General features: G+C 50.0%; 7 protein-coding genes and 1 non-coding gene across 8 annotated transcripts; 4 read left to right on the forward strand and 4 right to left on the reverse strand.

Annotated features, from left to right (window-relative positions):
• Window positions 1–246: 246 nt before the first annotated feature.
• On the forward strand, window positions 247–2598 carry ASPGLDRAFT_41711 (putative AMP-binding domain protein). Its single transcript, XM_022545469.1, has 5 exons — window positions 247–483; window positions 548–743; window positions 807–1253; window positions 1303–1932; window positions 1989–2598. The coding sequence occupies exons 1-5, from the start codon at window positions 352–354 to the stop codon at window positions 2294–2296; spliced, it is 1713 nt and encodes a 570-aa protein (XP_022406347.1). The 5' UTR covers window positions 247–351; the 3' UTR covers window positions 2297–2598.
• Window positions 2599–3315: 717 nt separating this feature from the next.
• On the forward strand, window positions 3316–5158 carry ASPGLDRAFT_21767 (putative ubiquitin ligase complex F-box protein GRR1; the record flags this gene model as incomplete). The annotated part of the gene is made up of 3 exons (XM_022543130.1): window positions 3316–4044; window positions 4093–4779; window positions 4829–5158. 3 exons carry the CDS (start codon window positions 3316–3318, stop codon window positions 5156–5158), a joined length of 1746 nt encoding a protein of 581 aa, XP_022406348.1.
• A 406-nt stretch (window positions 5159–5564) lies between these two features.
• ASPGLDRAFT_284017 (M28 family metallopeptidase) lies at window positions 5565–8660 on the forward strand. Its single transcript, XM_022543753.1, has 2 exons — window positions 5565–7328; window positions 7392–8660. The coding sequence occupies exons 1-2, from the start codon at window positions 5597–5599 to the stop codon at window positions 8540–8542; spliced, it is 2883 nt and encodes a 960-aa protein (XP_022406349.1). The 5' UTR covers window positions 5565–5596; the 3' UTR covers window positions 8543–8660.
• A 386-nt stretch (window positions 8661–9046) lies between these two features.
• ASPGLDRAFT_115992 (uncharacterized protein) lies at window positions 9047–10339 on the reverse strand (the record flags this gene model as incomplete). Its single annotated transcript, XM_022539736.1, has 1 exon — window positions 9047–10339. One exon carries the CDS (start codon window positions 10337–10339, stop codon window positions 9047–9049), a length of 1293 nt encoding a protein of 430 aa, XP_022406350.1.
• Window positions 10340–11095: 756 nt separating this feature from the next.
• nut2 (mediator complex subunit NUT2) lies at window positions 11096–11666 on the reverse strand (the record flags this gene model as incomplete). Its single annotated transcript, XM_022539757.1, has 3 exons — window positions 11096–11429; window positions 11494–11590; window positions 11636–11666. 3 exons carry the CDS (start codon window positions 11664–11666, stop codon window positions 11096–11098), a joined length of 462 nt encoding a protein of 153 aa, XP_022406351.1.
• Window positions 11667–11818: 152 nt separating this feature from the next.
• Window positions 11819–15490, reverse strand: ASPGLDRAFT_162343 (putative serine/threonine protein kinase). Its single transcript, XM_022542511.1, has 3 exons — window positions 14161–15490; window positions 14013–14110; window positions 11819–13961 (listed from the first exon to the last, which is right to left on the reverse strand). Exons 1-3 carry the CDS (start codon window positions 15044–15046, stop codon window positions 11955–11957), a joined length of 2991 nt encoding a protein of 996 aa, XP_022406352.1. The 5' UTR covers window positions 15047–15490; the 3' UTR covers window positions 11819–11954.
• Window positions 15491–15808: 318 nt separating this feature from the next.
• ASPGLDRAFT_162348 (putative MFS transporter) lies at window positions 15809–19558 on the reverse strand (the record flags this gene model as incomplete). Its single annotated transcript, XM_022542512.1, has 5 exons — window positions 15809–16243; window positions 16297–16941; window positions 16991–17252; window positions 17309–17520; window positions 19482–19558. 5 exons carry the CDS (start codon window positions 19556–19558, stop codon window positions 15892–15894), a joined length of 1548 nt encoding a protein of 515 aa, XP_022406353.1. The 3' UTR covers window positions 15809–15891.
• Window positions 19559–20328: 770 nt separating this feature from the next.
• ASPGLDRAFT_t5 lies at window positions 20329–20426 on the forward strand. Its single transcript has one exon. It is a non-coding gene; the product is annotated as a tRNA-Lys (tRNA).
• The last annotated feature ends 749 nt before the right edge of the window (window positions 20427–21175 follow it).

Consider the following 21175-nt stretch of genomic DNA (forward strand, 5'->3'; position numbering starts at 1 on the left):
TCATGACTACGATTATTTTTTCTAGTAACCACTTTGTTCTGTAGTACATAGGTACGAGTAGGACTACATTGTAGAGTTATGAATGGTGATTTATTTCCGCCCGTCCGCTAGCTCCGCGGCTCCCCCAGATCTGAACCGACTTCCCCGCAACTTTACTCGGTAGTCGGTGGATACGCGAAGCTACGTACTCGCCGTACCTTTTAAAAGGCTGCGTGATTTGTACTCGGATCCTTCCACCATGGACTCTGGATTCCCATCCCTGTCCCTTACATTCCTCTCGGTAATCCTCCTCTGATCTCTGCGCACTTTTTTTTTTGTTTGTCAATTCACATCTTCCAATTTGTTATCATCATGTCAGACGCCAAATCCAGATTGTCAGGTTTGTTGGGCCACTTTGTTGGTTCCCAACCTGGTCCTAAGATCAACTTCCACACCCTCTCGCCAACATTTTTCTTGCCCCGGGCGGCTGCTATCGAGCCGGAAGTAAGCATTCCTCTCTTTATCTTGTCCGGTTCTTCTGGTTTCTTACAGGAGCTAATGGTTGCAGGCAACGGCTGTTCACCATGTCACCAGGGATGGCAAGGTACTTCGCAGGTCGTACGTTGAGGTTGCGGATCGGGCACGCGGACTTGCGTACTGGATCAAGAAGCATGGCTACAAGAGAGTTGGGATTTTGTGTCCTAATACGCCGGCTTTCTTGGAGTCTATCTTCGGTATTTCTGCTGCGGGAGCTATCAACATTGGTAAGCTGCACTTGAATCTCTACTTTTTCACTTCTAAAACATAATAACTAACTGGACACTCAGCGGTAAACTACCGTCTCAAAGAAGACGACATCGCCTACATCTTCACCCACTCCGAAGCCGAGGTAATAATTGCGGATAAAGAGTATCTTCCGCTCCTGCAATCCTACCGAGCCGCAAAGCCCGGTGTCCCGGTTATTGTGGATACGGACACGGACGCGGCAGCCGGTCAGATGACCGGCCCGTTCGACTCTGCCGTCTTTGAAGGTCTGAAGTACGATTTGGACAATGGCGGAAAAGGCTGGGAGGCGCTTGAGAGCCAGGCTGCTAGTGAGGACGATGTCATTGCGCTTGCTTATACTAGTGGCACGACTGCAAAGCCGAAGGGTGTGGAGTTTACACACCGGGGATGCTATCTTGCTGCGTTGGCTAATATTGTCGAGTCGGGGTTGAATTATCATGGGAGGAAGTGTCATTATTTGTGGACGTTGCCTATGTTTCATGCTATGGGTAGGTATCTCTTACTTTGCATCTATAAGAGTCTTCTAACACTTCTCAGGATGGACCTTCCCATGGGCGGTTACGGCAGTCCGCGGAACGCACTACTGCCTGCGGAAGATTGACTACCCCCAAATCTGGAAGCTCCTGAAGGAGGAGCAAATCAGCCATTTCAACGCTGCTCCGACTGTCAACACGCTGCTCTGCAACTCCGATGAAGCCGAAAAACTCCCTGAGCCAGTGAGCGTCACTGTGGCTGCCAGCCCACCTACACCCCATCTCTTCGAGCAGATGACCAACCTGAACCTGCACCCCGTCCACGTCTACGGTATGACCGAAACATACGGTCCGATCACCAAGGGATACTACATGCCCTCGTGGGATAACCTCCCAATCCACGAGAAGTACCAGAAGATGGCTCGCCAGGGCCACGGCTTCTTGACCAGTCTGCCGGCGCGGGTGATCAAGACCGATGTTCCCGAGGGAACCATTACCGATGTCGAGCGTAACGGCAAGGAAATTGGAGAGATCGTTTTCATTGGTAACATTTGTGCCCAGGGATACTACAAGGATGTTGAGGCGACGCGGAAGCTCTTCTTGGGTGGTGTCTTGCACTCGGGCGATTTGGCTGTTTGGCATGCAGACGGGGCTATCCAGATTCTGGACCGGGCCAAGGATATCATCATCAGCGGTAAGCCTCCCTCGTTTCTCATTTCCCTCATTCCTGGCAATACTAACAAAATCCAGGCGGCGAAAACATCTCTTCTGTAGCCCTCGAATCCATGCTCGTCACGCACCCCGACATCCTCGAAGCCGGCGTGGTATCGGTCCCCGACGCCCACTGGGGCGAACGACCCAAGGCGTATGTAACGGCCAAGCAGGGCAAGCCATTGGTCGGTCAAGATGTGATTAGCTGGGCACGCAACAAGAGCGATATTAGCAAGTTTATGATTCCTCGTGAGGTGGAGGTTGTGCCGGAGTTGCCTAAGACTAGCACAGGGAAGCTGAGGAAGAACGTGTTGAGGGATTGGGCAAAGGGTGCTGCTCGCACTTGAGTTGTCTTTCGGTTATATGGAATGATATGCGTATACATGATTATTGTTTGGTTGTATGAATACGGTAGTCATCTAGAAGAAAATGGGAAGAACTGTAACCTCCATTGTTTGATTAGTTGCAAGGTTCAAAAGGACTGCGCACGGGACATTGTCACGCAGAGTTCGTCTGACCATCTTCCTTTTTCATCTTCGCGCTATTCTTTTCTTCAACTATCCAAATTCATCGAATTCATTTTCCTTGTAATATCTCTCGCTCAGTTCTGCCTCAAATCGCATACAAAAAACGCCTCGCCTGTCTCCCCGCCTTCGTAGCCGCCGCCTTCTCTGACTTCCTCACTCGGTTCTTTCCCCTGTTCGCATGGTTTGTTTTCAACCGCTGTTTGCTCGGTTTCTCTTTCTATATATACATCTCTGCGGCTCTGACTGACTCGCATCGCAAGGCTCGATTATAGCCTCTCTGCGTCTCTCCCGGTCCTGCCTGCTTGTTTCCTTCAGCACAACCTCCAGTCCTCCTGCCGCGCCCTACATATACAGCAATACATACTTCGATACATACATACGTGCATAACGTACATAATCCAGCGACCTGAAGAATACTTTGTTCCCTCCCTTACCTTCCCTTTTGTGCTCCAGCTCCGGCAAAGCGGTCGATCAATTCTCGGGCGCGCTTCCTCCCGTTTTCCCTCCAAACGCTACTTCAATATTCGGCCCCATAAGCGATCCTATATCGGATCCAATTCTGAATTTTTGTCTCTTTTCCTGTGCCTCGCCGTTGGTCTCGATCAGGGGTAGCTGAAACGCTGTCCGAACACTCCGACATCACCGCCCCCGATTGGCACTCGTTGTGACGGTTTTCCTCTCGGATCGATCTCTCTTTTGTTCTTTCTCGACTTGACTCCGACTCTGGCTGAGGCCTCATGAAGACCCTGTTCTCGCCAGGAGTCTATTGCGCGAACGACAATAAATTCGAAGGAATATCACTGATCAAGGAAATTTAAAAAGGGAAGAAAAAGAATCTCATGCCCCGCTCACGACAACCCGCTCGATTCCCGAGCGAACTTCCCTCCGGGTCGTCATCGTCGACATCGCCGGAACGCGCCGCCGATGATGATACGGATTTCTTCACAGCCCAGGCGAACGATTCGCAATCCTCTGTCGGCATCTCTAATTACCGTGATCTCGATGGGCAAAGCGGGCAGGACATCATGCTCCCGCCCATCGGGCGCCTGCCCCCCGAGATCCTCATTGCGATCTTCACCCGCATCAGCTCCCCCTCCGACTTGTTGAATTGTATGCTCGTGTGCAGAGGTTGGGCAGCAAATTGCGTGGGGATACTATGGCACCGGCCGTCGTGCAACAACTGGGATAATCTGAAGAGCGTCGCGGCGACGGTGGGGAATCCGAGCAGCCTGTTTTCCTACTCGGATCTCATCAAGCGGTTGAATCTGTCTGCGCTGATCGACGTCAGCGACGGCACGGTGGTGCCATTTGCTCAATGCAATCGGATCGAACGGTTAACGTTGACCAACTGCTCGCACCTCTCGGATACGGGCGTGTCGGGTCTGGTCGATGGGAACCGGCATCTGCAGGCGCTGGATGTCTCAGATCTTACTTCCCTCACGGATCACACCTTACATATCGTTTCTCAGAATTGCCCTCGACTCCAAGGGCTGAATATCACCAATTGCGCCAAGGTGACTGATGAGTCGCTTATTGCTGTATCTGAGAATTGCCGGCAAATCAGAAGGGTGCGCATTCTTCATTTTGTTACAAATGTCCATAGCTAACTAGAACAGTTAAAACTGAACGGCGTCACGCAACTCACGGACCAGACCGTCATGTCCTTTGCCCAAAACTGCCGGGCCGTCCTCGAAGTCGATCTACATAATTGCAGGCTCGTCACTAGCGAATCCATTACCGCACTCATAAACGCACTCCGGAGTCTCCGAGAACTACGACTGCAAGACTGCAAGAATATCGACGATTCGGCGTTTTTGTCGATCCCCGATTATTTGATGCTCGATACCCTTCGCGTACTTGATTTGACGTCGTGTGATCTCATTACGGATGAGTCCGTGGAGCGCATAATCAATGCGGCCCCTCGTCTACGGAATTTGGTTCTTTCGAAATGTCGGCTCATCTCAGATCGCGCGGTTTTGTCGATTTGCAGACTCGGCAAGAACTTACATTATGTGCATTTGGGTCACTGCTCGAATATCACGGACTTTGCGGTGGTACATCTCGTCAAGTCGTGTAACCGGATCCGGTATATTGATCTGGCCTGCTGTAACAACCTGACAGACCGCAGTGTTCAGCATCTGGCGACATTGCCGAAGTTAAGAAGAATTGGCCTGGTCAAGTGCCAATCGATTACCGATAGGAGTCTCTTTGCCTTGTCTCAGCCAAGGGCGTCGACTCACCCGCTGGGTGTTAGTAGCTTGGAGCGGGTGCATTTGAGTTACTGTCTCGAGCTGACTTTGGAGGTGAGAGCTTTTTATCTACCCTGACAAGCTATGTACTAACAATATCTAGGGAATCCAAGCTCTGCTCAACCAATGCCCTCGTCTTACTCACCTCAGTTTGACCGGAGTGCACGCTTTTCTGCGACCAGACCTCACAGTGCACTGCCGCGCGGCACCACCAGACTTTACGCAACAACAACGACAGCTGTTTTGCGTTTTCAGCGGCGACGGCGTGGGTCGACTCCGGGATCGCTTGAATGAGATCCATCCGCCTCCAGTCGAGACCATGTTCGATGATGAAGATTTTGATGAAGATGAAGGCCAGGTGACTGGCCTTATGCATGCGGCCGTAATCAACGACGATGAATATATGGACGTCGGAAGTCCCACCCATGGTTGATACCCCTTCTTTTTCCTTTTTGTTAGCCGTCATTTTTGCACTTGTTCATTCTCATTGTGCCAGCATATTGGTCCATCCATCCCAGATAATATCACGGAGCGAGCTCTGCTGATAGATTAGGAGATTTTCTTCTCTCTTGTTTCTTTTTTGCATTGACAGCGGCTATTGTGATTACTGTCTTTTCCCTCCTGTTATTTTTGTTCTGTCTATCTGGGATTAAGCATTTAAGCATGTATATGATCTCGAATTTGTGGCCGGTGAGCATGGTTAGCAGTAGTATACAATCTTGACTATTCTACAGAGGTGATTTTTGCCTGAGGCATCTGGTCGATATCGTAATTACCGTACCGTATGATATCTGTCCCCGCCCGATAAGCTCCGCCCTTCCATCACATCACCAAAGATCCTCAGCTCTCTCCCAGTCATTGAATCTTCTCAATGACTCCCAAAATATTCCGCGCCAACCCATTGGCCTTCACCCCTTGGCCCGTCACCCTCCTCACAGCAGCCATTTACCTCGCCTTTGCAATCCCCTTACTCGTCATCCACCAAGTCGTGCCCCCAGCGCCGACCCCCAGCGCCACTCCGCATGGTCTAAACTTATCAGAAGCATGGACGGATCTACAATTGTTGACGGATGGGTTCCGGCCGTATAATTCGCACCAGAATGATTTGGTTAGGGGGTGGCTGTTGGAACGGATTGGGGAGATAACTGCGACTGCATCCACGGCAGAGGATGCAGAGGAAGAAGGCGATGGGAAGGGAACGCCTGAGGTGGTCGTGTTTGATGATTTACAGTCAAATCTCACGTTTGCGGGGAGTGTGCTTGGGTCCACGGGTGTGGGTGTTTATTTTGAAGGGACGAATATTATGGTTTATATCCGCGGATCTGAGGATGAAAAGGGTGATTTCTGGGAAGATAGTGATTATATTCCTGACAAGGGGGGCGTGCTCGTGAACGCGCACTATGATAGTGTGTCTACTGGATACGGAGCGACAGATGACGGAGTCGGCGTCGTGACTTGTTTACAATTATTGCGGTATTTCACGACACCGGGACATGCGCCGCGACATGGACTTGTGGTGCTGTTTAACAATGGTGAGGAGGATTTTCTTAACGGCGCGCGGGTGTATAGTCAACATCCGATTTCGAAGTTCACGAAAACATTCCTCAATCTCGAGGGTGCGGGTGCAGGTGGTCGCGCGACGCTGTTTCGCAGCTCGGATACGGAGATCACGCACTCGTATGCGCAGTCGGAACATCCGTTTGGATCGATTCTCAGCGCTAATGGATTCGAGACGGGGTTGATACGCAGTCAGACGGATTATGTGGTGTTTGAGGGGGATATGGGACTCCGTGGACTGGACGTGGCGTTTATGGAGCCCAGGGCGAGATATCACACTGATCAGGATGATTCGAAGCATACGACTGTGGATTCGCTGTGGCATATGCTTTCCGCGGCTGTTGCGACGACGGAGACGCTTGTTTCTGAGGACAGTGGACCAAAGTCTGGGTCTGGGTCTCGGGCTGTGTGGTTTGATATGTTCGGGAGCGCGTTTGTGGTGTTTCGATTGCATACGCTTTTCGCGCTGAGTGTGACGTTGCTCGTCGTTGCGCCGTTGACGCTGCTCGCTACGAGTATCGCGCTTGTGAATGTTGATCGGATGTATCTATTTCGATCGACGGCGCTGGGCAATGGTATCTCGCTTGGTGGTGCTCGGGGCTTCTTCCGGTTTCCGTTTCTCGTTGGTGTCCCGACGGCTGTGACTATTGGGTTGGCGTATCTGGTTACCAAGATCAATCCATATATCGTGCACAGCAGCCCGTATGCTGTGTGGGCTATGATGGGCTCTTCATGGATATTCCTGTCGTGGTTCGCTTCGCGGGTTGCTGATTTCGCGCGGCCGTCTGCTTTCCATCGCGTGCATACGCTTACCTGGTTGTTTATTGCTACGTGGGCGATGTTGGTTGCTGCGACGGTGTATGAGAACCAGAGAGGGTTGGCGGGGGGATACTTTATCTTCTTCTACTTTGCTGGTGTGTTTCTGGCTACTTGGATAAGCTATCTGGAGATGTTTTTCCTGCCGCGGAAAGCGGAGTATGTGAGTCGGTTTGTTGCGCCGTTGCCGCCGCAGTCGTCGTATAGCTACGGTACGAATAGTCGATTAGGTACGGCGGTTGCAGATGAGGATTATAACCATGTTGAGGAGACAGAGGGTGACGAGGCTGAAGAACCTCCTTCTGAAGCGACGTCTTTGCTGCGTGGTGGTCGTGGTAGCGGTGGACATGGACACGGACACGGCCACAGGACTACTTTCGCAAACTACACACGGGTAGCTTCGATCAGCCACAGTCTGTCTTCTGATGATACAAACGATTCGGGGGTATATGGCTTCGAACAGCTATGGAGCTCCTATCTTCCGAAATGGACCTGGATTCTGCAGTTCATCCTCATCGCGCCTATCGTCCTCATGATGACCGGTCCGCTAGCACTGTTGCTTACGACGGCACTCCAACAGACCGGTCAAGACGGTAGTCCTGCGCTATTCATCTACATCTGCATCGCGAGCTTAACAGCTCTTCTATTCTCACCACTGGTCCCATTCATCCATCGCTACACGCACCACATCCCGCTCTTCATGCTATCCATCTTCATCGGCACAATGATATACAACCTTGTCGCATTCCCCTTCTCAGAGTCAAACCGCTTGAAACTCTTCTTCATCCAGGACGTTGATCTAAACACTGGCGTCAACCACGCAAGTCTAACAGGAGTCATGCCCTTCGTCCACGATGTCGCCAGTGACCTTCCCAGCGTCAGTGCCGCAGGCGAAGATGTAACATGCGCTCCACTCGCAGACCGCGTGAAATGCACATACCCCGGTCTTTTCCCACACGTCACCACCACCAACAACAACAACACCGAATACCAAGACTGGCTCTCCTTCAACATCACCCGCTCATCCCAGAAACAAACGGTGCAATTCAGCATAACCGGCCAAAACACCCGCGCCTGCAAACTCGTTTTCGACGAAGATACCCCTATTCCTGATTACCACGTCCACAACTCCGCATACGACGAAGACCGTTTCCCGCATGTATCGGTTGACGAGGATGGTAATGCGCTCGGGACTAGGGAAATTCGGCTCTGGAGTCGGGCTTGGGATGGGGAGTGGGTTGTTGATGTTGATCTTCCTACTTCTTCCAAATCTGATACCGAGGAGGTGAAGGTAAAAGGAAGGGTGGTGTGTATGTGGAGCGATCAGAATGAGATCGGGAATATACCTGCGTTGGATGAGGTGAGACGGTATGCGCCTGCTTGGGTGGGGGTTAGTAAGTTGGCTGATGGGCTTGTGGAGGGGTATAAGGGGTTTGAGATCTGAGGGCCATGTTTCTATGATTTGTTATAAAAGGGTTGGCTTGATGGATTGTTATGGGATATGAGTTATGCATTTCGGGTTTTATATATATCGATTTCATTCAGGTCGATATCATCACTGTATGTAGGAAAAAGTATTTATTCTTTGCACACTTTGTACGAAAATAACTGCAGGTACACATTCCTATGTAACAACCAATATGTAGTAGTACTAAATCACAAGTCAATGACATATATCCAATGTTATTATTGCCAAACCAAGCCCTGAGCCTTGGCAATGTTGCACAATGCATGATTCGCCCAATCTCCCGAAATGATATCATAAATAAGGCCAAGATCAAGATAAAGGTGGTAGGTGGTGGTAGTACACCATATAATAAGATGCGGTATGAGATGAGTTGACATGATCTCGTGATCTGATCATTCGTCGTTCGTATCGTGAATCGTAAGTCGTCGAATTAAACAATAACAAGAAATAGAAAAGTCGGATAAGAAGGGTATAAGGATATTATGACGGCCATGCAGAACACTGCTTATCCAGCGACTCTGTAAAATCAACCGGATAGGTCGTGGTTGTGGCGCTGTTGTTCGTGACGGTGCGGGTGTCGCCGCTCCATTTTGAGAATTCAGAGGGGCTGGTTTCTAGGTCGTGGTCGTGATCGCTGTTGTTGGCATGGTGGGAATGACGAGGAGCTTCCAGATCCTCCGGCGCGATATCGGAACGAGAAGAGTTGAAGGTTCGCGATGGAGGTGAGTGTTCAAACATAGCGATCGATATAGCATCATAGTCCATCCCCGGCACCGAGCGACGACGTGTAGCGACGGCAGGAGGAAGCGTACTCGGTCGTCGAGTCTTAACAGTCGACGCAGTAGTAGTAACAGTTGGGGCATGTGTAAGATCCGTCGTGACGCGAGTGGTATCGACAAAATCCGGAAGATGATGCCCAGTTGGCGTATGGCGATGAAATCTCGGATGGTCGTGGTGATGCAGGACCACAGAATCTGTTTTCCAGATATGGCAGTGGACGAGACGGACTAGTTTCCCGAGCACTGCGAATTCGAGTTTTAGTTTTATGCTGTAGACCACGCCTTTGATCATTGTTTCCATGATGTATAGCCCGATGTACTCGATGATGAGCAGACCCAGGTCCATGAAGATGATGATGAGGTTGATGATGATGAGCTGGTACATGACCTTGTGTTTGCTGCGGTCTGGATCGAGGCGCAGCAGTTTTGTTGTTTCCCAGATGTACAGGCCGGAGATGATAAATTCCTGGATGCAGAAGCCGGTCATTTGGATTTTCTCCATGGCGTTGTAGCCGCGCATGTAGGGGTGTTGGTCTTCTTTGGGAGCGATGTTGGAGCCGTAGGTTAGGACTGTTGTTGGAATGTGTAGGATAAATACGTTGACGCAGATCATGATTAGGACGCGACGGAGGACACGCTGGTTGCGCATGACTAGGTGTAGACGGGAGTAAAGGACGACAGACTGCCCGGTGACCATGCAGTACCATCCTACTGTGATAAACGACGCAGACAGCCAAGCAGACCAGACCTCAAAGAACTTGAGCAGAAAGCCCAAGGAATAGGGCACGAGCCCGACCGATGCGGAAACCAAAAGACTCCAGAAGTAAAGGCCATGATACTCGCGAAAGGTGACAAAAACGAGCACTATCAGTTCGAGAGCATTATACCAAGCGACGGCGGCAAGAGTCGCGAGAACGGTTTTGATCTCCCAGGGGCCATCGGCGAGGCCGCCGGTGATGCCCTGCCCGGGATCAATGAAAGTGTCGTTGCTCATGACGGTATTATTGGGATGGACAGAGAGCGATAGCACATTGTGTACAGATTAACAGCAAGAGAACTGAATATCATGCTGGTGTGAAAGAGTAAAAGAGTAAAGCGCAGGTGAGAAAGACAGAGAAAGGCGATTGTGATGACCAGGGTCAGCCAAGAATCACACCAACACGAAGCGAGCGAGAATGACTGGTCGTCTTGGTAAACGAGCGGGGATAACTTTCTGTTTCTGTTTCCGTTTCCGTTTCTTATTCCTTATTTCTTTTTCTGGCACCGAAATAAACCGAGAGTCTGCGAGGCCTGTCTGTCTGTCTGTCTGTCTTGCCCGTGAGTGCCCGGGTTGAGCCTCCCCTGCACGATAAAATGACTCGTGTGCCGTATTTGGTTCTGGGGTGCTGATCACGACGGCGCCAAACCACAGCGCAAAGAACAACCAACACAGCCCGGGGCACCGGCCAATGCTGGTTTGGCTGTTGCTGCAGTACTCGTCATATCCCGATTCCCCGTATCTTTCAATTGGCAGTACCCCGTATACATATGTATGTAGATATCCCGATTTCCCCAGCCTTGTCAAAGTGCGGAGAAAGATTGAGGCTGCCATTGCTGACTCAACCTGTCATGAGAATCCGGGGTAACTATTCCTGATCTTACACTCTGCGTATTTTTCATCATGCCTCAGGCAACAATATACATACATATTACCAATACCCAAATACACCAATACCCAATACCCAATAACCAACATAACCCAAAATAAACACTACGCCTCTCTCATAACCCTCTCAACCTCCCCCCTACACTCCGGCATAGCACTCCTCATCTCCCTCGCCAGCACATCCCGAAAACTCGCAAACGCTTCTCTCTTCCCCTTGAGATCTTGATTGCCGCGCTGTACTAACTCGACGAATTCGCGCGTGTAGATGTCCGGATTACGCGCGGAGTCGACGTAGTCAATTATCTCGGGGGGGAGTTGGATGCTGCTGAGGGGGGGGTCTGGGTTTCCTTGTTGCGATTGTTGTTGGGGGTCGGAGGGTTGGGGTGGGTTGTCTTGGGTGTGTGAGGAAAGGGTTGAGAGGGCGAGGGTTAATGTTTTTCTATTGATGTTAAGTATGTGTATGTGTATGAGTATGAGTTGGTAGATTGGTAGGGTAGGCGTACATTTTCCGGACGAGTTCCTGCTGCGTCTCGTGGCCGAGATAGCCATGCACGGCGGATTGGATTTCGAAGAGTTGTTGGATGATGTCCTTGAGGTCGTCTGTTTTGTTAGCTTCATATCCAACCATAAGGGGATAGCACTCACTATCGACCGTGCTTAATGTAACTGGCGCCATGATGTCTGTTGAATTGAGAATTGAGCAGTGATAAGTCTAATGGCAGTATCGGGCAATATCTGGCAGTATCTGGCGGAGAGGATGGCGGTATGTCTCATTACCATTTCAGGAATCTACAGAGTACGGAGTACGAAGGCGTATTCAAAACAAATCGCTATATGCAACAAATTAGTTCACTAGTCTATAGCCATACACGGCAAATAACAAATCTCAACATAAATCCAAGTCTGGCGCTCTCGGCGTGAAAAATAGAACAAAAGATAGAAACACTGGCTAAAGTACATGCGATTACACCTCCTTGGTCCGCAGACTCGTCACTTTGGATATCTCAATCTCCGTCTCCACCATCTCCAGCCCCGAGAGGCTGGGGTAGCGCCGGCTGAAACTCGTCTCCCAGTCTTCACTTGGGGAGGTGGGTGTCTTGGCTACCGTTGGGCTGCGGTCCAGGCCGGACTGCGTTAGGTCGGAGTCGACGCGGAGACTCTTGGGTTTGGGAGGGGCTGCTGGGCGCGGTCCTGTGCGCTGTGCGCGCTGGGTGGGTGCGTATTCTGTCGAGGCGGTCGAGAGCTTAGGGATGGGGGTTTCCTTGATGGCGGGGGATGGTCCGCCTCCCGTGTAGGAGCCGTACACTGGGGTTGAATCCTGTGACAGCGGTTCCGAACGCAGCTCACTCGGCTTTGCCTGCAAAGCTGGTGGGTTTGATTGTTCCGTGAACCGGCCATATCCTGTAGCGGTCTTTTGCGGTGCGGTTTTACTGCTCTCGCCCATCAAGCTCTGCACCTTGTTTTGTATCGTGACCGACCGGCCATCTGCTCCAGGCCGCGATCCTCCTTTTTCTGCTACCCGTCGCCGGTATTCCTCGGCTGCGCTAGCCACTCGCTTTTCTTCCTGCGAAAGGCGTCTTCGCTCGAGCTCACGGCGCATCTCCGGAGAGATGTCGCCATCACCTTCTTCGTTGTCTACCTCTTCAGGAGGCTCGGTCACCTCTGAGGCCGTGACCATTAAGGGTTGCTTGGGGATATCCTCAGTGGAAGGAGACTGAGGCTTTTGGTCGTTTTGACCAACTTCAAATCGGCGGAACGCGTCGCCAAATCGAGATGCAAAGAGTGTCTTCGTGTTGGAGAGCGACAGATGGGAGAGACTTGACCGCTTGCTATGATGTTTCGAGCTTCCACTGGCCCGCTTCTCGCGCTTCCGGTTCACCTCCTCCTCTTCCTTGGCTCGCAGGTAGTCAATGTCGGACGTGATATTCGCCCGGTCGTAGTCCCGGTCCATATCAGCCCGCGCTTGCGACAGGACACCCTCATACGGATTCCGAGACAGCTCAAGGGAGGACCGCGCACTCTCTGACTCCCGCGGTAGGTCGTACTTCCCGGTATACATAGAAACCGGACGAGGCTTGGCGTTGGCCGACTTCGACCGCGTCAGAGGATCACCGACCTCCAGACTCGATGGTCGTGCTGTGTCCAGTGAGAGTCGCGACGAAGACGCCGTGAGCTCATTAACTCTGTCCGTGGAAGTCTTTGGGGGAGGCTCCGGCTTGTTAGGCGGAAGCCGTGGGGGTGACGGGCTCTTGCCCCGCCCAGACAGCTGGCGCTGATGATCCGAAGATGGGAAGCGAAAGATAGGACGGCTCGACTTCTTTTCGAGCAAGTCCGGTGTAGGAGCCGGCGAGGTCATCGTACCAGTTGACACCATTGTAGGTTTCTGGGGAACTGGTTGGTAAAGTGGTGTTTGCTGTCGGCTGGTAGGCGTAGCAGGAAGCTCCTTTCGCTGATAGGCAGACTTCTCGGATGGTCTGGTTTGCTCCACCGACGAAGGAACTTGGGAACGCCTATTGACCACTGACTCGCGGACCGGTTCCTCATCACGCTTAGCAAAAGCATCATCGGCCAGTGCATTGGTGAGCTTCTGCGACAGGTGTTCCTCCGAGTTCGCGGTTGTCGGTTCAAAATCGAATTTTCCTCCTTTTTCATGCAGGATATCAAACTGGTCCAAAGTCGGGAACCGGTTCGAAAGTTCATCAGCTGGGCCCCGAGATTTGCTTCCAGCTCGGTCCAAGACTGCAAAAGGATCTGCAGAGTCGCGGTAAGGGGAGGGGCTCGGTTTGGCAGAGCTTTGCTGGGAACTCGCGTTTGTTGGACGACCTCGCCGCATGGGGGCTATCTCCGGGATACTGATCGGTGTCTCTTGAACTGGTGGGGAGAAGACTGCACCGACTCGCGGTGGCTCTGTTGGCGAGGGCGGTAGTTCCTGGTACCGACGGGCTTCCGACTGGGAACGACCAGAATAGATCTGACGGAGTTAGACTAAGAATTATTTAGAATACAATCAAAGAGCACTCACGTCTTTGATGGGAACTTCTTTGCCTTGCATGAGGCATACTTCCCGTACGACCTCGTAAATGTTGGGACGCTTCTGGGGGTTCTCCTTCAACATGGAAGCTAATCAAGTTAGCACACGTCCATCACTCGCAAATTCTTCAAACACCTACCGATGAACATCTTCAAACGATCCGAAAACTGCGGATAGCTAGGAAACTTGTAGCTAGCGTTGAGAATGGCCATCTGGCCCACTTCTTCAAAAGGAGTGGTATAATAGCACAGCTTGTAAAGAAGGACACCCAGCGCCCAGATATCGCTCTTCTCGTCAATTGGTTGTTTCCGATAGACATCGATCATCTCCGGACTCCGATATTGTAGCGTCGTATGCCGTTGAACGTCATCCTCGATCAATCGGCCCTCTGCGGCCGAGGTAGCCGCGGGGCGAGGAGGCGCGGTCGAACCAAAATCACACAGTTTGTAGAAAGAGACACCACCGCGGCGCGAAATGAGGACGTTCTCAACCTTAAGATCCCTATGCAACAGAGGAGGTTTGAGATAGTGCATGCACGCCACACCTTCCGCCACGTCGGAGAAGATCTTGATGATCTCGGGCTCCGTCAACCGATTCTGCAGTCGCGTGTTCATGAAATCGATGAGACCCCCACCAGAGCAGAACTCCATGAGAAGAAAGACCTCATAACCACCTCCGCGCAGCTGAGACGCATGGGAGTCAATGTACTTAACAATGTACCGGTGACCCTTGAGCTTCTTCATTGTCTCGACCTCCGTCCGCATATTGGCTAGTGCGGCCTTGTCCGGGACAGCCACCCGCTTCAACACAGCAGATTCGGTACCATCGATGGGGACGGGGAGCCGCACGACGTAGACATGGGCGAAACCGCCTTCTGAGAGGTATTTCTCCACGACAACGCGATGACTGCCGACCTGAACCTTGGTCCCAGGCAGAAATGTCCCCGCGGGCGCGGAGATGGCTGCCATGGGGTTGTATGCGGGCATGGGCCGGTGTGAAGCCGGGTAGGCTTGGGGATAAGACATGTTGGGGTCCGTATGAGCCCCTCGAGGGGCGAGTCGTGGATGTTATCGGGGGGAGGGGGAGGTGGGAATTGTTCGGACTATCGTCGCCGCATAGAGGAGGGACCGGTTCGTAAAGGATAAGTCGGAAAGAGGAGGAGGAGAGGAGGAAAAGTCAAGCTGGCCTTCGGGGGGGGAGGTGAAATAGGCGGAAGTCGAACGTGGTTGAATGGTCGGGGGGCGGTGTTCCACACCCGGGGGGGAGAAGAAGGGACGCAGGAACAGGAGCAAGAAAGAAGAGGGAAATAGAAGGGAAACAAGCAGTCAATCGATCTCACTGACCAGCAGCGTGAGAAAGGTCTGAAAAGGGAGATGGTTGTTGAAGAGAGAATGGGAATACGGAGTAGTCCCGTACTCCGTAGAGCCTCCGTGTGGACTCGGCCAATCACGGGCGTCGATCTTGTCGGGTGGTGCTCTTGCAATTCCCCGACCGCCACTCCGGATGGACAGATTACAAGAGCAGTAGATGTAGTTACTCTGTAGATGTACTCCAGAGAGAAAAAGAGATACGCTGGAATTGCAGCTGCAGCACCTCGCATTCCTGCGTTGTCCATTCCGGGGTTCTCGTGACCCCAACAGCCAACTGCTGTTGAGGAACTATTGGTGCGAGGTTCAGTGCACAAACTATGTCACCTATTCCAGTTCATTTGAATTAATAGGGACACTTGAATCCTTCGGAGCTATGCTATATGTAGTCCCTACGAAGTATAATATGGACTTCTTATTCGGGAAAAGCGTTGCCAAAGTATGCATTGTTCTACTTAACATCAGGATACATGTATGTAGAAGTGAAGGGGAAGAGCATTCCGTCAATAACACCACCTAAAATCCACACTCGCAGGACCTTCCCGTAACCTCTCTGTCGGAATATCCTGTGCCTTAAGACTAACCCCCTGCCTCCTATCCCTCCGTCTATTATCAACCATCATCCATCCTCCCAATGCCAAGGTCAAACACAATCCAGTACCGCCAAAGGCGGCGGCTGTGATTAAAGCAGGCAGATACTTAGGTGCGTCTTGATTGCGGAAAATGTTGGAGCTGCATACACCCATCAGGTTTGCCATTGGGACGGCGATGCTGGTCAGGAGCATTCGACGGCTTTCGTTGGCGATGTTGTTGTTGTACCATGTGTCGAGCAGGACGGACGGTGCGGATGTGCCCCTTTTCTCGTTAGTACGTTGTATAGTGAAGAAAAGCTGAAGGATTATACTTACCATGTCATGATAAAAGATGCAAAATAAGCAACAGCAAGGTCAGCCTCCACATCAATGGCAGAGTAAATGACGAAGCCAATAAAAGTAAAGAGAAAGCCCAACGCGATGAATGGAAACCTCCATCTCGTCCAGTCACTGCCAAAGGCTAGAAGCAACAGTACAACAGCGCCAGAAACATTCGGTGCAACGGTATACAAATTCGTCTTGACAGTCCCATATCCCAGCCGTGAGATAATCTCTGGTAGAAAGAGCTGAACCGATTGCAGCGGGACACCAAGACAAATCTGAATGGCCAAAATAGCCCAACTGGTTGGCTGTTTGAACACTCGCAGAGCGTCTCGAATGTTGAATTCCTCATTCACAACAGAGGAACTGTCAAGTTGTAGACGGAGATATGCAAGTTCCTTTTCCTCGGGAGAAAGAAATTTGGCTTCAGAGGCTGATCTTGGTAGATACCATAGAGCAAATAATGCACAGAGGACTGTACCCCCTCCTTCAATGAGGAATAGGTATCGCCATGCTGCGAGCGATCCGGTTTTGGTTTGAAATACCCCAAAAGCAAGAAGACCTGAAAATGCAGAAGCAATGCTTTGCGCGGCATAGAAGATGGCGAGACGACGGGCGAGTTCTCCACGGCGGTAGAATCTATAGCCATCAGTATTGCCATAGTAGCCATGTATAGGGACGGACATACGTTGTTTGATAGTAAATAACCAAAGGAAAGAATGCACTTTCAGCCATACCCAGAAACCATCTTATAGCAAGAAGACCACTGAAGTTGAAGACTGCAACCACCAGAATGGTACATAGGCCGAAGGTGAACATCATACTTGGAAGTACTATGTTGGGACCGTACTTCTTTCCCATGATCCCGAGGCATGGGGAAGTCAGGACATATGGAATGAAGAAGATACTAAGTATCATGTTATACTGGTTGCTTTTCAAGTTGAGGGTATCTACCAAATTAGCATAATCCTCCGTGTAGTGTAAGGTATGCAAATGAATTGGATACCTTCCAGTCCTGCCGTCTTTGCATTTCCAAGATTTGACTTATCCAGACTGTTGAACAGGTACATCACTGCCAACATGGGCAAGATGCGCAAGTCAAATTTCCATACCAACTTGCTTTCAGCACGGGTGTCAATTGTGTTGTTGATGTTTTGACCATTGTCTTTCGAGACATCTTGTGTTGTTTCAGCAGGTATCGGTTTGTCGGCCATTGTGCTATATAGTAGAGTGGAAGGTATGGTTGCACTATGCTTCCATATACGTCTGGATATATAAGGCCCTAATTACATGGCTACGGAGTATGTCCCTGGATCTCCGATAGAACACTATCTTGATAGTAAACCAGATAAGCTATGAGTCATTCGCGAGTCAGTCCGAAGGATAACTTAAGATAAGGGACATAAAAAGTGAACGGCCTGAAAGTCTTGTATATTATATAAAAAGTGACCCTTATCTATGCCAAGACTGTCCCCCGCTTCGCGAATCTATGGGCTATTACAGTGAGTAAACATTGTAGTAAAATTTGACAGGAAACAGATAAAATATCCAATCTTTTCCTGTATGGAAAGGTGTAGTTGTGACTGCCAAATAACATTATTGGTGTTGAACAGCCAGCGTCTAATACCACTGGAATAGGATCTCCAAACCATCTGGTCCCTCCATTCTTCCCAGGTGGAAAGAGACCTGTACCTCTTGGTTAGAGTCCACAGATTCGGTTTCGTCGGGCTATATTCAAATACAAGCTATAGACGACGCGATCCTATATGAATTATTCCTCCGTGCGGATACTGTTTGTGATATCCGGGGAGGCGACACACTGGGGGACGGGCCCGACCTCTTCTCAGCGTTTACCTCGATGTTCGTTTTTATGGTAGAATGATTTCAGGTGGCAATTTTATCTTGATTTATTTTATATCATTTGGTCGAGTAGTCCAAAATCGAGAATAGGTGCGGCATCACCAAATACATATTTAGCACACTACATGATTCCATAGCAACGCTCAGCGTCTTAACGTCTCTGTAGTTTTTGTCAGTAACAGTATTTTTTTCGAACAAGTTTTTTTTTTTTTTTTTTTTTCCTCTCTCTCTCAAAACTGTCATTGACTCATTGGTATGAATCGCATCCAGACTTGGACATTAATACCGACTCGGTGATCGACCAGCCCTAACCTCCGCATCTCCAAATACCCTCCACCTCAGCAACGAATGTGATCCGCAATTATAGTAGAAGTAGTTTTTAGCTCGTGTATCATTAAATTTGTAGTTTGGTATGGGGTACTTACAAAAAAGGTGGTACTCGCGACTGTTCGCCACTACGGATTGAATCGCGAGTCCTTGTTGGTACTGCTGACCGTAGCAGTTATTCGAGACAAATCGTACTTCGTGCGATAAGGCACATATATCCCACCAATGCTTAGCAACCGTATTGATGCTCATGTTGTATTGGGTAACTTACGTTCCGATACTGTGTATGCCCTGATAGTCGTGACTTCCTAATCAGGTAACCGTGACCATGAGCTCGTAGTCTCCGTCCTAGAAGTTCAGGTTAGCTGGGAAGGCCGTAGAGAACAGCGAGAGCTTCTGATTATTGTCTATAGCTTCCCGTTTCTCTGTCCCTTCTTCTACTACTTTTCAAGTTTCCTTCTCTCGCTCTCCGGTCGTTTATCTTCTTCTTCCACTCCCCAGAGAGCTCGAAACTTTCAAGCGTTGCTTTCTGTTTGTCTTCATTTATTTCTAGTACCCAAGCTTTTGTCTATCAGTCGTTCGACCATCAAACCGTGACAGCATCACCTCTCAATTATCCGGTACGCAGGCTCATGGAGCACGAACGTCTTGTCGTCATCGAGGCATGGGCTTGTTACGATTCGAAGTCCCGACTGATAATGACGAGACTGGGTACGATGTTCTGGTTGATGGCCTTTCAGCAATGCTCCATGCGCGAGGTGCGTTCATCATCAAGGCAAGTCATGGCCGCTGGTATGATACTCAGCTTTGCTGATTTTTGGCCTTTCAGTACTGCAGATCTCATACGAGAGGTGCGTTCATCATCAAGATAAGTATCCCCTGTTACGGTTCCGTCCTGGCGAATGTGACAACGCCCAGGGTTTGAGGTCAGCTATGCTAACTTCGTTGTGTCTTTCAGGATCCCGAATCCCACGCGCTCCGAGAACCTCGACGGGACAATAATGGAACGGTGTTGGTATGGAGCTCGGCTCCGTCTTCCTTTCAGTATACCCGACGCCACAGGGCTCATCATCAAGGCAAGTGATTCTCTTGTTACGATCTGAGGGCCGTGTCCAAAAATGAGAAGTTCAACGGGCTTGATGCTCAGCTTTTGCTGATATTTTTTCTTTGCCTTTCAGTATACCCGACGGCATAGGGTTCATCACTAAGGCAAGTGATTCCTCTTGCTACGCTCTGAGGGCTGTGTCTAATGATGAAGTACTGGTTTGATGCTCGGCTCTCGCTGATTTTTTTTTCTCTTCGCCTTTCAGTACCCCGTCCAGGTTAATGGGGGAAGGATATTCATCATGAAGGCAAGTATTGCTGGCTCATTCAACGGTAGCTCGGAGCTAGACTGACTTGGGGCGTATGTCGTCCAGGATGATCAAACTGACCAGGGTCGTGGTACCAGAACGAGGAGAAGAGTAGGGAGAGGAAGAGAAAGGTCGTGAGGTTGTAGTCAAATACTTCTAGACGGTCAGCTTTCAAAATACATGGGGTCGTAAGGTGTATACTCGGAGTCTGTCTTCTGACACGAGAACCGTAGAATCTGTAGGCGTACTGTTGCTGTCTGTAGTTAATATGTTAGATGTGGTTAGTAAGTTAGATGGAGGGTAGTTGGAAAATCAGAGCAATGAGATAGAAGAGAAAAGTTCTGAGGCAACAGGGACTAGTCATGATATAAACAGGGGATGCCTCGCTGCCTAATTCACTCAAATGTACGTACAAGAGTAGGGTATGCATGGATCACTTCTATGTACTAGACTTATACACTTTAAGCAAGAGATTACATAAACACCGGCCGAGCTAGCTCAATTGGTCAGAGCGTCAGACTTTTATGAATCGGAATCGCGATCACGGAAATCTGAAAGTTGCGGGTTCGAGTCCCGCGTTTGGCTTTTTCATTGTCCATTTATTTATTTTTGTCAGAGACAGAAGATTGTACTTGTACATACTACTACGTCCTTGTACTATTGAAACGGAAACATAAATTTCCCGTGCCAGATAGCAGGATTGGATGTGATAGGAGTGCAGGACGTTATTCCTCTATAGACCCACACCGTTGGCGCAACGACCGGAAGAAGGAAAATCAAAACAAACATTGTCAGTATCGTACAGAATTGTTCTGAAGTATTCAACTTTTAATCAATACGAGAGATGCCAAAGTAATAGACTTATGATTCGATCGAAATAGAAGCACAGTATGTTATCAGATGGCGCATTCCAGCGATCTGGATCTATCTGGAATCCACATTCCTTTCATTTCATTTCCGATTCAGGCGGGTCCTATATGACTCCATAATACGTGTGCTATGATGTGGAGGATCGTACCGTGCAGCTGGCTCTGTAGGTCTAACAGTAATTCTAAATCGAGGACTCGGAGTAATAAACAAAGGAGCGTTGAGACATGCTTACTTTCGTTTCTTTTTCCGTTATTTCCGATGCATGATACATACTGAAAAATACTAGTGTAGTAGAGATTGTGTGTGGCTGGCGTGATAAATGTGATCTGCCTCGACTCAACTTTCTTAGCCGCCGCTTTTCTTCATCATTTTCATCACACCTTTCTCTTTGCCTCTCTACAAGTACGGACTGATTCTTCAGTACTGACTCGATTGTTATCCTTTGTTTGTGGTGGTATCGCGAT

Source organism: Aspergillus glaucus, assembly GCF_001890805.1.
Source record: "Aspergillus glaucus CBS 516.65 unplaced genomic scaffold ASPGLscaffold_1, whole genome shotgun sequence".
Classification (NCBI taxonomy): domain Eukaryota; kingdom Fungi; phylum Ascomycota; class Eurotiomycetes; order Eurotiales; family Aspergillaceae; genus Aspergillus; species Aspergillus glaucus.